Source organism: Haliotis rufescens, unplaced genomic scaffold (genome assembly GCF_023055435.1).
Source record: "Haliotis rufescens isolate VD_foot unplaced genomic scaffold, xgHalRufe1.0.p SCAF_12, whole genome shotgun sequence".
Taxonomy (NCBI): Eukaryota; Metazoa; Mollusca; class Gastropoda; order Lepetellida; family Haliotidae; genus Haliotis; species Haliotis rufescens.
In genome coordinates this window covers 14,806,470-14,822,974 of record NW_025963802.1, presented here as the reverse complement: position 1 = coordinate 14,822,974, position 16,505 = coordinate 14,806,470, and the positions used below count along the sequence as shown (strand labels likewise).

Sequence of the window (16,505 nt, the reverse complement as noted above, 5' to 3'; positions counted from 1 at the left end):
TGCAAATCTTTCCTGAACGGACATCTAGTAAGCCTCGCCATGTACGTACACACAGATAGCGGTTGTTATTCCAGTGTTCCTAGATGTCAATACACGAGTGCACGTGATTCATAATGACGGTTTGTTTAATAAACACACTGAACACGGGTCATGCAGTTTTATGTGTCAAAACATGACCAGATATAGAGCCCCATCACTACAAGGATAGATATCAAAATTTACGTTGAAATAACACCTCCGTCAGTTTCCTGCTGCTAGACTGAATGCCTGTATATACATCTTCAGGCGTCATCAATATCAAATGAACTATTTCTTACGTGCGTTCTTTTCATCCTTTAAATTAATCAACCTTTACACGTTTTGTTTGAAATAGCCCGAATGTTCAAAACCGTGGATACAATTTGGATATGTTTTTGTATACTGCGTTTGAATGGGAAATGTCTTACATCTTCAACATATGCACTTGATGTGTAGTTTCCGAATGAGTCTTCTACACATTGAATTGGTAAAAAATCACATTATACCTCTGAGTAAATATTTAGATATGTTCTTATATGTTTATTACAGATCGTGTTCATACGCTTGTGTAGTGTTGATTCCTTGTCATCTGGGACATATCAAATTTGTATAACACCCTGCCACTCTGCGATGACGTCATCGGGGTAGAATATCTTGTATGTGTTACACTTCTCGGGCAAGAATTCGATGCACATTTTCCGTGCTAGCAGTCGCGTTCAGCATCCATGGCTCCAGTTTACAAGAGGACTTTGTACGTTAGATCTGGAGCAAGCACTGCAGTGTAGTTTCTCCACAGCATCAGATACAGGAACGTTTGAGGGTCAGTGAGTGAAGGATGCAAGGCTGCTGATGCTACGGCTGCACTAGTAATAGACACAGGGCTGAATAACACGGGAAACTCGGTTTATATCTGTACTCGTCAGAACACATCACAGCAGAGCCACATTTGCTCTATATACGCATGCCCCAGGTTCGGAAATGCCAGTCAGAATTTGTGGTATTTTAAGTGATACTTTACAGTGTTGAGCATGACATGATACTTTTTAAATTTCTTAATTAAAATGTAGAAAATTACACATTTTCAAGTATGCTGAGTGTATGCCTGTAATCTACGGTATGCCGGAGACACGCGTGAATTATTAATGGTACTACACCTACATATACTTATTTGGGATATGATTATGAATCATACATAAATATGTATGATATGAGGTGTGTTTTGACGGAACACATATGTTGTATTTGTTGTTCTCGGAACATGAGTTTTATTTCGAGCTGAAGGTGATGTTGGGGTATAAGTGGATATCGGGATTCCCTCTCCCAATCCCGATTCCGACGCTCGTGTCTCATGGAGGACATATGTCGAGGAAGCAGTATAGTCGAGGAAGTAGCATCTCCAATAGTACCATGCAAATAAACAGCTTGATTGACTTGGTGTTCATCCCCTATATGTGGCTTCGTATAGCGATCGGCTTGTTTACAGAACATGCAGACCATAGATTGACGTCGGTCGCGGCACGTTCTCCGAACTAATAAAGTACGGTGTCTAGTGCCCCCAATGAAGACAGCTTTGTCCATACGATTGTAAACTGATAAAGTGCAAAATGCTAACACTTGTGTGTATTGCGCGCCCCCCCCCCCCCCCCCTCTTCTGCCCCCACTCTTACTGCTCGTCTGCAACATACATGCTGCTATGTTCAAATAGCCAGTAGGGAGGAACAGCTTTCACGTTTGCCGTGTGAGGAGCTTGGAGAGTGTTTGTATTGCAAATTAATGGAGCGAGGCAGCGCTTCAAACACGCGTTATCCGGAGTAAGGTTTCTTTTCCCACCTCTTCAGCGAATGTAAGAAAAACATGATCCTCCGAACTGCGTATAATGTACTATCTGTTCATGCGAGGGAACACTTGCTCCAAACACCACGAGCAACATCAACCGTAAGTCATATTACAAATTCAACTGGTTCTTCCCCATGGCAGAAAACACACACACATACACAAGGGTTTGTGTTTAATCTGTGGTTAGCCGTGTGTGAGTTTATATGTTGACAATAGCGCAGAACATAGCAGGAAACTCATAGAACACGGCTGGCGCGAACCGTCTCCATCACTTCCTCTTTGAATGTTCAGTCCCTTCATGACCGCCTCCGTGGTCTAGTGGTAGAGCGTCCGCCCGGAGAGCGGAAGGTCCGGGGTTCGATTCCCGACCGCGTCATACTAAAAGACGTTAAAAGATGGTACTTGTTGTTATCCTGTCTGGCGTTCGGCATTAAGGGGCTAAAAGAAGGACTGGTCGGCTCGGAGACAGTATACTGTGTCTGAGTGGGGTATTAATGTTAAACTGCGGCATGGTATCTCAGTGAGCTAGCACTATAAATTGTCATCAGTCCGGACTAGTGCAAGCAGCCACACAAACACACACACACGTGCATGCACGTCGCTATATAAGTGCAATAATCTTGGACGCGACGTTAAACCTCATTTCACCTCACCTAAGTCCCTTCATGCTGATGTCTTGTTTGTTTGTTGTGTAACGCCGCACTCAGCAATATTACAGCTACATGAAACTGGACCAGACAATCCAGTGACTGACATCATGAGCATCGATCCACCCACTTGGGATACGATGACATGCATCAACCAAGTCAGCGAGCCTGACCACCCGATCCCGTCAGTCGCCTCTCACGACAAGCATAGTCGCCTTTTCGGGAAGCATGGGTTGCTGAAGACCTATTCTACCCAGGTAGAGAGACCTGCCATACAATCTCACATCAGAACTGTTCGAATTTCAGATTGGTTGGTTGGTTTAACGCCGCACTCAGCAATATTCCAGCTATATGACGGCGGTCTGTAAATAATCGAGTCTGGACCAGACAATCCAGTGATTAATATCATGAGCATCGATCCACGCAATTGGGATCGATGACATGCTTCAATCAAGTCAGCGAGCCTGACCACCCGATCCCGTTAGTCGCCTTTTACGACAAGCATAGTCACCTTTTACGGCAAGCATGGGTTGCTGAAGACCTATTCTACCCCGGAATCTTCACGGGTCTCGAAGTTCATAATAATATTTCAGATTTAAGTTCAAATTCGTTAATGTGACATGTTTCAGGCTGATGTGGGAAACATGTTATCAATGAGGAAGTCCAGCATTTCACACATTATTTTCTCATTAAACTTCAGATGGCAAAGAAACCCTTTTAGATCACGACGAGAATTTTAAAATAAAAAATAAAATACAATGAAAAAAGCTCCCACTGATGCTGGTTGTAGACGTCTACCAGTTTGGTGCGGCCCGCGAGCACGGAACCAGTTTTGAGAATGGTTTGACAATGAAACATGCAGATGAAAATACCTCTATGGGAAGAACATCGGTTCCGTTCGCGTTATGGAAGGAATATTGCTAAAACAACAACGACTTGTTATTTGAAGATCGCAACAAAGAATGACTGTCCACAGTTTTCTGCGGATTACCTGTTTGTTTGGGGTAAAATATTTTCTTCTGTCGACACAAGCAGCATAAACACACACAGGTTTCTATACATTACCGCTTTAGTAGGTTTTTCATTCTCATACTCCCATAAAAGCGACGAAAGCATGACGCAATCGCAAAATTTATGATTGCCAAAAATCTACTAAGAACATTAGTTAGGTTGTTTTTGCGGTTTGTAACACCGTTTACTTGCCACGAAAATGAGCACGATCCTTGCTACGCCAAAGAATGTGCATACTTTACTATTTTACAGGCTGTTTCCACTCAGCATCATGCTTCATTAGGAGGCATTTTAATCTATTTTCGACATAAGGTTAATAGATCTGCTATTTAAAACTACATGATCATAACATGTAACCCAACGGAGGATCCGTGTTTCTAGCGCTCAGATACATATTATGTCGCGTTAGCCCTGCTGGTGGCCGACAATGGCGACTTCAATTGGATGGCACGACTATGATGGAAATACCAGCTGCTGCTCGCGTTCCTGTGCTTGATATGTACCGCTGCCCTTGAACATGGCTCAACAGAACCATCAGCTGAAAGACCACGTGCCAACTCTCATGTATGCTTCTTTGATAATTGGAAACATGGTACACCCACGTCTCGTCATGATTCTGGTTTTGTTTTTGTTTCGGCGATCTTCTGTTTGTAACGAATTGAACTCTGTGTGAGTATGTGTTTCAAGATGCTTTGGTAAATACTCCAGCAATACCATGGCGTTAGACTTGTTAGAATCGAACCTATGTCTACGGTGGGATGAGCGAACGCATTTACCTCTTGGCCACACATTTCTTCTCTTGAGGTGTCTTTGGTTATTGATGTTGATATTCCACGATTTATGTAATAACTATTATATTACATAGTATCAAAAATGTCTTTTCCGTTATATCTCGAATTGCCTGTATTTATAGACAGAGATGCATTGTGCTGAAAGATGATTTGATTATTCTCATGATCAAATATTTTTCTGCAATTCCCGTTGTTTTTTATGTGAGCAATTGACTTGCCTTTGCATGTGTTTTGTAATTGGAGCCAACGGTGGGGCAGGATACGCTCACCTTTTCGCGAACACCTGTTGTAATCACTATTTGATAGTGATTCATGAACACATGCTCATGATTCATGAACACATGCTCATGATTCATGAACACATGCTCATGATATAGTCGGAATCGTACAATCAACTCTGCTGTCAGCAGCGATTTCTTATGAATATGGAAAGGGTTTTGTCGCTTTTAATTATATTGGAATCGCAATGTCTCCATTACCACTCAATTTAATCCGTTTGAATGCGGTAGTTTGGACGCCATTATGTAAAAAAATGTACATTACGAAATTATGAAATATGTTTTTGTGGGATGTACGACTGACCACAGGGCTAGAGTGGCATACGGAAGCAGCTCCTAGAAACTCTCCTTCACTTGCACTAGAAATATCAACATTGTGTGACGTGTTTACGACCGATAATATCTACGCACCACAAATAGTTTGTTCAATTCATTCAGTGTTATTTCAATTGAGCAAGTCAAGTGCTCGCCCGTACGTTCCATTCATTAATTCATTCATTGACTAGTGTCAAGAGCTTTCGAGTACCACCTCCGCTCCAGCCGACCTGCTTGGGCTTCCAAACCGGAAATCGCCTGCAGTAATTGCCCGGTGACTTCTGGGAGTGGGGGGAAGACGGGTTGGGAGTGACAGCGGGGTATCGGGCGGACTTCCTCGCCCAACGTCAGCACACCGACGGCCTCTTATTATTGCCGTTACTGGTTTTGACATAGTTAATTGCCTTCACAAACTTACGTTTTGTAAGAGATGGAAAATATATGCGGCCTGTGAATAATGTGTTTTGAATGATTTCTGGGTCATTTTGAATAATTCCGCTTTCTTTTAAGGATATTAAATGAAAACGACCCTTTCCATAATCTTAAGAAATCATTAAAGCGTACGTTTCTGTTTACATCATAAGCATGTTTTTTTAATCACCACAACAAAGTGATGATACCAGGTATTCGCGAAAAGGTTAGCGTATCCTGTCCTACCGTATCCTGCATACACATACCTACGTCACTGGGCGTTGTTTCTTAGTGCTGCCTCAGAAATAGTGGTGAACATGACAGATACCTACAGTCTCACATGTATCTAAGATCGAGTTTCACAAGCCTTCACGGGATACAAATCACTCAACGTTGGAAGTAAAAAATAATGTCATTAAAACATGAAATTAGACTTTTCTCGTTTGTAATAAATATCTGGTGACAACAGAAATAAGATTTTAAACAAAAATGAGTGAGTATGGTTTTGCGCCGCTTTTAGCAATGTTCCATCAATATGATGGGCGGGGACACCAGAAATGGGCTTCACACATTGTACGCTTGTGGGAATCGAACCCGGGCTTTTGGCGTGACGAGCGAACGCTTTAACCACTCACCACCTTCCCAAACGAACGTATCCAGATGTTGACTGTATGCATATCCTCATTCGGGGCGAGTTACTATACTTTAGGGACTGCAGTGATCATGCGCAGAATAAGATTCTAATCTCAGTGTGTAAGGTGCACCGCTGTTATGGAAGCCCAGTGCTGATATCTTCTCGTGAACATGTCTCGTCTGTTGGGTTAATCTATAGAGCATCAGATAACGCACTCCTGTCTCCTTTTGTTTATTGTGAGGGGAGGTTACATCCACAAGACAAATGATATAAAGGAAGTGTACAACACAGAAAATAAACACCATATCTAAAATTAGGAAGTTGTGATAATTTTGGCGTGATCTAAACCAACGTCTGTGTTGAAGAGTGCGTCTTGACTGTTATAAATTGTGAACCCTCGTGAACGAGAATACTATCTGCTAATAATATTAAATATGATAATGCTATTGCTAGATGATATACGTCAGCACATATAGACAGAGGATATATTTAGCTTACCCTTTGCGGTTTACTATCTTATATGAGATATGTTGTATTGTAAATAGCATCTATTTAGTCTAGGTTAGTTTATACCACCAGATATATATACATGTTCCTGTGTTCTGACTATTTGTTTCTGCATATTGTTTTTTGTGAAGGGGATACAGGGTGTGCTGTGCTGATTGGCTAACTACCGCCGGCTGCTAGGCCTGGCACAACACCAATATTATTTTAGTCCTAAGTGTATATATAAACAGTCGGCATCCCGCAGTGTCCGATCTATGTATACACGATCAGGAGAGAGAGAGAGGGGAGGGGGGGGGGGGGGGGGGGGGGGGGGGGAGAGGGGGAGGGAGAGAGAGAGACAAACGAAGTCAGTGAGATGGATATACAGAGTCATACAGTGAAACAGACAGACGGACATAGTCACGTATGGACAGTGAGACAGAGAGAGGGAGAGAGAGAGAGAAAGAGAGAGACATACAGACAAACGAAGTCAGTGAGATGGATATAGAGAGTCATACAGTGAAACAGACAGACGGACATAGTCACTTATGGACAGTTCGACAGACAGACAGTAAACACAGAGGAGAGAGAGAGACAAATAGACGTACGTAATCAGGGATGGACAGACAGACAGACCCAGATCGACAGTTGGAAAGAGACATACAAACAGAGAAAGAGAGAGAGAGAGAGAGCTCTTCAGGGAAAACATGTTGTGTGTTGCTTCTTTTTATGGATTTTTTGGTATGTTTTTGGCTATTACGCCTGTCCTGCCCCAGTATTCTCGTTTTGCTATTTTGGTGGACATTTAACGGCGGTGGACCCAAACCAGGTCCTCTTTGTTGGTCGGATTCTCTCGGTAATCTCGGAGAGTAATCGATAGAGTGTGTCGAATGACGTCTCAGTTCTACATTAAACACGTTTTAATTCGGTGCTATCAATCAATATATTTAGAGTTTTGGGCAGCATACGCTCACCTCTACGCGAACACCTGGTATCATCATTATCTGATCGAAATCCATGCTGATGATAGTCGGAGTCTAGTCTGTCACCTTGACCCTAGAAAAGAAAAATAAAGTCTAGAATAATTTGGCAAGTGTGGACTGCCTCAGCTCTAGGTTCTGGGCTTCATTTGGATTTTATTAGTTTTATTTTGAAGATATATGAATAAGATAACTTTATTTCTGGGACTAAATGTCAGTCTACACAAGTTACAATGTTCTAACATTTAGACTACACTTGCACAAAACGTGACCAGTTCTATTGGATGTTGAATCTGACCCTGAAAAAAATTTCCTTTTGGTCAGGTGATGTTGTAGTGGTGAATAGCTCGTCAGGTAAAGACCACTGCGTCAATGGCTGAAATATTGCACATATGCTATGCCTATTGTGCTCTGACTGTCATATCCTGTGTTAATTTGCTAATTCACATGACGGAAGCAGAGCACATATACAGAAATACGAACTCAAACAGAAAAAAACAGCAAGGTTGCATAGACGTCAGACACGTGTTATATTATAGTTCATGAACTTGATACTCGACATACTTGATAAGAAGACATTTGAGATGTTTACATCACACGCATTAAGGTAACTTTACCGATATCAAATTAATTGAAAAGATTGAAATAAAGGCCATGTTGAGAACTGTTTTTTACGAACTTTTTAATATTCTAATTCCAGGCTGTTTTGGACAAGTATGGCTATCTACGATGCAAGTTAACACGGAACAACCGAGTGCCGTTTTTTAGAACCGTCTTTTCACCTATTCATAATCTGAAGTTGGAAGAGGAAGGAGGCCGCAGCACGTGTAATGAAGAACATGTTGCCAAGGCTTTAAGGGAATACCAGAGGAACTATAATTTGCCGGAGACGGGTGAGCTTGACGAAGACACTCGAGTGTTGATGAGTAGTTCCCGTTGTGGCAATAAGGACAAGGAATCGGAATCGGCCAATCCGAACGCCACAAGCGTGGCCAAAGATAACAAAGACAGTCCGGGTTCGAACCCGCAGAGCGAGATGAGTGGTAGGAACCGGGCAGGACTTCGAGAGAGCAATAAGTCTGCCCCTCCTACTCAGAGACTGTGGCGTCGGTCGACCAGTAACTCTCACCTGATGAAAGTGTTAGTAGGAAAACCTAATAAGTCATCTCTGGTCAGGAGAAAACGCCATGTCCAAGAATACATTGACAAGCTTAAGGAAATAGACTCTAAAATACTTGATCCATTGACTGTGTCAGAGCGGAAGAAGCGCTCAGTTATAGTGGAAGCAAAGCACACTGGTGGACCTTTGCCTTTCTGGAAGTCGCGGGATGAGAATGGTCAGATGATCAACAAAGAAGTCATTCGCTGGAGGCTTCTGACCAATGGCTACAGCACAAGGATACCAGTTGAGGACCAAAGGGCGACCATTGACCTCGCTTTCCGAATGTGGAGCGAGGTCATCCCACCCAAGTTTGTTGAGGACACTGGTGGTGATATACGAGACGTTGATATTGAAATAGCATTTGGAAGAGGTAAGCATTTTGTAATTTTGATATGTATGATTTCATCCTTCAGTTGTGCGTTCAGTGGCTGCTGATGAAACTATTGGTTCTTGAAGTACTTAGAACACCGTTAAACTTGTTATTATTTGTGCGGGTCATTGATAAAAAACCTTTATGATTCTGTTGTTACGATGTTCCACACAGTATCAATTCATGAATTATCTAGAAATGCTGACGCTGCAATATTTTAAAGGATCTCCTGGTGTCTCCTTGAACGGTTGGCATGGAGTGGTGGGCTTAAAATATGACTTGTGTTATTGTTAAAAGAAGTCATAGTGAGTGAGTTGTGTTTTACGCCGTCTTCATTATATTCGTAGCTATATGATAGTGGTGGACACCAAAAACTTGTATCCACGTGGGGAGTCGAATCGAATTGATGAACCAACCCTTAAACCACTAGGCTACCCTACCGCCCGTTATACGTGAACTGCCGAAGGAACAAGGCAATGTCTGCCCTGGGTACCGCTGCAGTAGCCTGGCCGATGACCTATCATCGGCGGCATAAGTGACCAAGTGGTGAAAGACATCCGAGTTGCGTCCCTTAGACGTGTCAGGATCCACTGATTTTTTATTCGAATCCAAGACCCACCCCATTTTAATCCTTATTCTGGTAGCACATTGTCCCTGCCCGTGTCCGCCACTTTTGGCTTTTCTCCCACATGAAGCTGCTATGATATACTACCAAACCAACTAAAATATTGTTCAAAGCAAGATTAAACCTAACTCAGGTTAGGTGGTTGCTCATTTCATCAACCACTGGTTTATCTAATCCAGCATCAGTCGCACTTTGAGGCCTGCTGACATGTCGCTGATATTGTTCACTAAGGGGCAGAGCCTCACTCACTACTGTCATACAGGGACGGTGGGGTAGCCCAGTGGTTAAAGCGTTCGCTCGTTACGCTAACGACTCGGGTTCGATTCCCCACATGGGTACAATGAGCAAAGTCCATTTCTGGTTTCCCGTGATATTGGTTTATCGTGATATTGCTGAAATATTGCTAAAAGCGGCGTAAAACGATACTCACTCACACCCAATGGTTACTATCATTAAGATTTCAACAATTTATTTTAGTTCGACACGGATCGGAAATGCATGTTAATGATAGATAATCGAGATTTGTTGTTTTCTGGCGTTGACGTTTAAATTTACATCTGTAACAAAACAGTGAGTTGATACAGCAATATCTGAAAGCGAGGCTGTGATGAATCACGACGCATTTCCATACAAAATCCCTCGATATCTCATCACTGCTGGTGTATGTTATGGCAGAATCAAGAGCTTACTGACGCTCATTCCGACAGCCAGTCAATACTAACCGATCACCAGAGAACCAGCGGATGAAGCTCGTATCTTGCAGTATCATGGAGCCGCTATCATAGGGCGAGACACCAGCCACCTTGTTGATGGAACATTCACTGTTATCTTATCGAATTAATGTCGGAATGATTGATATCTTGCAGTTTTAGTCAGATTTAAAATGAGGATTCTTCTGTGGTACAATCATAGGATCAAACCATGTGGTCACATAAGCTCTATTTTTACTCTAAGAGAGCATTTGTCATGCACACTCTAGTTATTATCGCATTAAGTGTGAGGGTATTCATGATATTCATCATTTGTAAACTAATCTGAAGAGTGAGTAAGAGGCTTCTCTATGTAAATAGCTGGTTCGGCTTAGAGAGCGAAATCCACGCAGAATTATCACTTATGACTCACGTGCTTTCCGACGCTCTTCAGTGATGGCGCGAGTTGCGTCATGAACGGCGCGTATACGATGGTCACACGGGAATATACAACTTCGTTTTGACAAATCATTGCGCACTGGAAAGCGATGCATATATGATATGATATAATTTAGCTTAATATTGTTTTGGATTCCCTTCAACTGATTGACCCATGTCAACTGAAAATAGGAGAGACAAGTAAGACTACCTCAACTGTATCGTGTTAGGGACGTAAAGATAGAGATTCAGGGTGTAAGACAAGATGGATCACTTCTACTTTATAATATTCAGCTGTTCCTTTGTGACTAACAATATTCAAGCCTTCAACATTACTCAACTTTTGAGGTACATTCGAACATGCTCTTTCTAAGAAAATTTCAAAGAGCGTCATACGATTCTTGCTCAAAAGTGGTTGCAACATTCATGGCTTCAGATAAGCTTTTCAAAAAGGTTTGGGGTGGGCATTGGAGGACATTACCCAATTTGACGTATCGGTCAAAGAAATGATGTCGGATGCAAATCCATGTTTTTACTCGTAACATTTGTTGCCGTGTTTTTCAGGTAAATTGACTTGCCTTTGCGTGTGTTTGTAACGGGTGCCACCGGTGGGGCAGGATACGCTTACCTCTTCGCGAACACCTAGTATCATAACTGTTTTATAGTGATTCATAAACACATGCTTATGACTTAGTTGGAAACGTACAATGGATTCTGCTTTCAGTGGAGATGTCGTATGATTATTGAAATGGTTTAGTCGCTTTAATTTACAACGTAAATGTTTAGGACGTCTGCGGGTATCACGATCATGCTATGGAGATGGAGTGGAATATTACGAACATTACGTATACGGAGGGGAATGTGACCAACATATATACACACCATGACCTGTGGAAGGGAATATTACGAACATTACGTATACGAAGGGCAATATGACCAACATATATACACACCATGACTTGTGTGGAAGGGAATATTACGAACATTACGTATACGGAGGGAATATGACCAACATATATACACACCATGACTTGTGTGGAAGGGAATATTACGAACATTACGTATACGAAGGGCAATATGACCAACATATATACACACCATGACTTGTGTGGAAGGGAATATTACGAACATTACGTATACGGAGGGGAATATGACCAACATAGATACAACATGACATGTATGGAAGGGTAATATTACCAACGCACTTTGACACGTACAGAGGTGATTATGACCAATATGCCATGACTTGTATAGAGGTGACTGTGACAACCATGCCATGACTTGTATGGATGGAAATATTACCAACATACCATGATTACCATATTACCAATATGCCATGATGCGTACGGGATTGAAAAAAAACCCAACCCTGCCATGATGTGTAATAAACCATGCATATACCAACCTTTACAAATAATACAAACCAAATCTAGGCCATGGTATATGTACGGGCGAGTGTTCGTAATAAAGACTAGTTTAACGATTAAGCCAATAAATATAAAAAACAACGCCAGAGAATAACCAGTCTCGATTATCAGACGAAACAAAGTCCAGTGGTCAAAATAGTGTTGAACATTAATGGTGGAAACTGGACTTTTATAGTCAGTTAACTCTCTTGCCTCAGGAAGATGTCATATAGCTGGAACATTGCTGAGTGCGGCGTTAAACAACAAACCAACCAACCACAGTAAACATTCGTAACAATGACACCATCATAATCTACTCCATATATATCCAGAACATTTGCGGTTGTATCAATACTTAGATATTCAGGCAAGATATGGTCCAACACGCACAATAACTCACTCCCGACTAACCGCATCTCTCTGCTTAGAACATCGTTCATCTGTCTCAGCTGAGGAGCATCACTGCACTGTACGTCTTCTTAGCGTGTAATATCCTCTTAATCAATACCACATGTTAATGATGCGAGGAATGAGGCTTATGGTTACCACATCCCCCCTTGCCTAACCCCCCTCCTCCAAGGTCTCAACTGTTCACCTACCGTGCAGCTACGTGCGACGAATAACGTGCGTATCATGTATCGGGTATCATGTACCATACGCCAGGCATCACGTGACTCGGTTAGAGTGCATGCGTGCACTGAATTATGTAGATGAACATAACGAAATGTAATTCCGAAAGAGTTTTGTGAAGGTTTTGGGTTTTTATTTTGTCATGGGGTAACAATGTGTTCGTCTTGGATTTGTTTCGTCATGGGGTAACAATGTGTTCGTCTTGGATTTGTTTCGTCATGGAGAAACAATGTATTCGTCTTGGGGTCACAATGTATTCGTCTTTGATTTGTTTCGTCATGGGATAGAATGTATTCGTCTTGGATTTGTTTCGTCACGAGGTAACACTGTATTCGTCTTGGATTTGTTTCGTCATGGGGCAACAATGTATTGGTCTGGGGTTTCTGCATCGTCCTAGGGTAACAATGTATTTGTCTGGGCTTTCCGTTTCGTTTAAGGTAACAATGTGTTTGTGTGGGGTTTCTGTTTTGTCTATCGGTAACGATGTATTCGTCTGGGGTTACTGCATCGTCTTAGGGTAACAATGTCTTCGCTTGGCTTACTGCGTGGGGAAGTAAAGTATCTGCGTCAGCCATTCATCCCCCTTTTTTACATGTCCGATATGAGGTAAGACTTCTGACATTTGGATAGGGTAACAATGTGAATGTGTCTGATATGTCTAACATGGTTTGTTTGTTTGCTTGTTGTTTAACGCCGCACTCAGCAATATTCCAGTTACATGGCGGCGGTCTGAAACTAATCGAGTCTGGACCAGACACTCCATTGGTTGACATCATGAGCATCGATGACACGATGGGATACGATGACATGCATCAACCAAGTCAACGAGTTTGAAACCTGATTCTGTTCACAGATTATCTAACATGGTGCTAGATAGATTCGAACCCACGATCAGCGTACTGTCATAGCTATAGGGGACCCAACTCCATTGCTTCATCGAAGACCACTGTTGAATGCTGGTTTCCATGTATCCTTTCTGTTAACCAGAGTCAGACTGTACGTCCACGGCCCTAGCCATTCAACATTGGGATTTGTCTACGAGATCGTTGTGCAAATTCTCGTTAAAACACCAAACATATGTGTACACAGTGATGTGAGTCTTAGACAATTACCACTTTGGTGAAACCGCCACGCTTGTTTATGGTGGCGACTAATCAAGAATAATAGCTACCGAAAATCCAGGATTCGAACCCAGGTGGATATGGCGACGTAAATATCCACTGATATGCTGTGAGGCCATAACCCTTCAAACAATTGTGTTTGATGCAGATTGACTACTGGTTATCACGTTCCTCAAACTGCCTTTCCATATGCGAAAGGGTCGACGGTGGCCCAGTGGTCGTGGCCCATGTAGAGTTAAGCCCATCATGCCACCCCGTGAGGTGAAATCCCGATTCGCCCTGATAATGTTTCTAGGCTTGTCAGCACCCTACGTTCTCGTGGGTTTCACCAAAATGGTACATGTCATAGACCTGCATCATTTCGGACTCTCCTCACACATCAAGCTGAGACGCTGTGATATGATTGAAATACTCTTCAAAGAGCGTTAAACCAAACGCACTCACTCACAATACATGTATGTAGAATGGCCAATACTGGTCTTGAAGAACTCAATAATACCATGTCATCTCATGCATGGACGAGTTGTAACTAAGACTGTATTCACAAACGTCTTCACCTGTGAAGATCCCGGGAAGAATAAGCCTTCAGCAACCCATGCTTGCTGTGAGAGGCGACTATGCCTGTCGTAAGAGGCGAGTAACGGGATCGGGTGGTCAGGCTCGCTGACTTGGTTGATGCATGGCATCGTATCCAAATTGCGTAGATCGATGTTCATGGTGTCAATCACTGGATTGGCTGGTCCACTCGAATATTTACAGGCCGCCATCATATAGCTGGACTATTGCTGAGTGCGGCGTTAAACAACAAACACACAGACAAAGCACAAACGTCTTCTCCGCTGGTCTGAAAGACAACAATGTTAGTCTGTAGCATCGTGCCAGCAAGCACCTGTTGCTAGGTGATTTATGTTACCCCCGTGTGGCTCTGATGCCATTCAGTACGTCCCTGTCACCAAAATACCTTCTTGAATTTCCCAAAATATATAGCCCTAAAAACAACATTCACGAAGGCTGTTTCTAAAAAAACAGTTCAGTGTCTAAATCCAGAATTGTGATGGTTTAAAGCCATCGCTGTCATCATCCGTGCAATGGATCATTCACCAATAGCTAAAATAAATCACAAAAAAACTAAACTACAAATAGGTTTGACAAGATCGACGTTTTGTTAAGGTACCAAAAGGGAACTTAGAAATTATCATCCTGCCACTTGGTTACTTTCATTGGGGAGAAGGAATTATTTATGTCCCGTCGTTTCTGAACCTGGTTAAAGAAACGGTAGCTGGGAGTTCTTTTTGATGTGAACAGTATTAGCAACAAAGCGTTGTACGCGTGAAGCCTGGAGCAATTGTCTTCATTAGTCATACAGGTCTTCAACAAACGATGTGGAAGAGCGTTCAACAGTTGGCTACATTTATGCTATTTGGGGAACCAAACTAAAGAGCCCGGATGTAAATGTAGCAGCGGGCAAATGACTGAATTACCTTTCCGTGGCTACGAGAGTCAAGCTGTATTCTCATCCACGAGCTCAGCGCTTTGAAGTCTTTGCCGCACCAGAACAAAAGTCTTACTGTTAGGGAGTCAAGTTTCTACTAATTCTAGCAAAGCCAGTGTACCAAACCTTTCGCTGAAAGCTGCCGCTTTGAAGAATTTGGTTGTCTTTATTAAGATGGTATATTGTGCCAGTGCCAAACTAATCGGTTCCTGAAATACCGTACGTTTATTTGGTCGAAGACTGGGCGGAGGAGCACTTGGAGTACCTCTACTACGTTTGTTGGAGGGCTGCTTGTCTTTGAGCGTGGTTATCAGTCTACAAGTACTACCCTATGGAACGGGGCTTGTTAAAGTGGTGTAATTGGTCCCGGGGTACCCCCGGACATAGCGTCGTTATGGCTACACGGTGGCGCTACAAGAACGTGCTTCACGCAAGGTTTATGTTGGTTGTTATTCTGTATACGCATTTTAAAGAAGCCAGATTTGACTTGAATTTCAGAAAAAATACACGCTGGTATAAAAACACAAGTGCTGAATAAATAAGTAAAACTTTTGCAGCGTTGACGTATTTACAAAGATAAATTAATTCTTGAATCTCTCATTGCCCCGAATGAAGTAGTTATAAACACCATACGCGAGGAGCAGACTTTGCTGACTATGTGATATTTTGGGAATTTGTATAATATTTGTAAATAATTTTTATTCCGATACTTAATACAATACAAATACTTAATACAAATACAAATAAACCGTTACATTGGGCATCCTGGGTGTTCTAAAAAACAAAAGGTGTTGGGCCCAAAACCAAAACAAATTGTTTGGCACCTTTCAGAGAAAAATATTTGTGTGTCAGCATACAGGTTAAAGGGAGTGCTCACGCTGTGGTGCCTATTGTCATCCTCGATGTGGTGCCACTGTCTCTGTGTTACAAAGATATGTATCAACTGCTGCTTCATATACATCAGGGGCAGGGGTGGCGCAGTCGTACAAGGGTCGGCAAGTCGCTGTGCAGAATTACGTCCTTTGGGCACGCCACACATCTATGATCGTGGGTTCGAATCCCGGTTCGCCCCGATTATGTTTCTAGGTTTGTCAGCACCACACCGTGCTCGTGGGTTTCTCTAAAGTGGTAAACACATAGATCTGCATCACATCGGGCTTTCCCT

At 42.4% G+C, this 16,505-nt stretch overlaps 1 protein-coding gene across 9 annotated transcripts in view; it reads left to right on the top strand.

The window, feature by feature from the left end:
* Positions 1 to 16,505, top strand: part of LOC124146094 (matrix metallopeptidase-21-like) — a 140,540-nt gene that overhangs the window by 113,714 nt on the left and 10,321 nt on the right. For all 9 annotated transcript variants that reach the window (XM_046516177.2, XM_046516176.2, XM_046516173.2 and 6 more), the window contains exon 3: positions 8,108 to 8,939. In XM_046516177.2, coding sequence (XP_046372133.2) covers positions 8,108 to 8,939 — 832 coding nt within the window. The remainder of the gene's footprint in view (positions 1 to 8,107; positions 8,940 to 16,505) is intronic.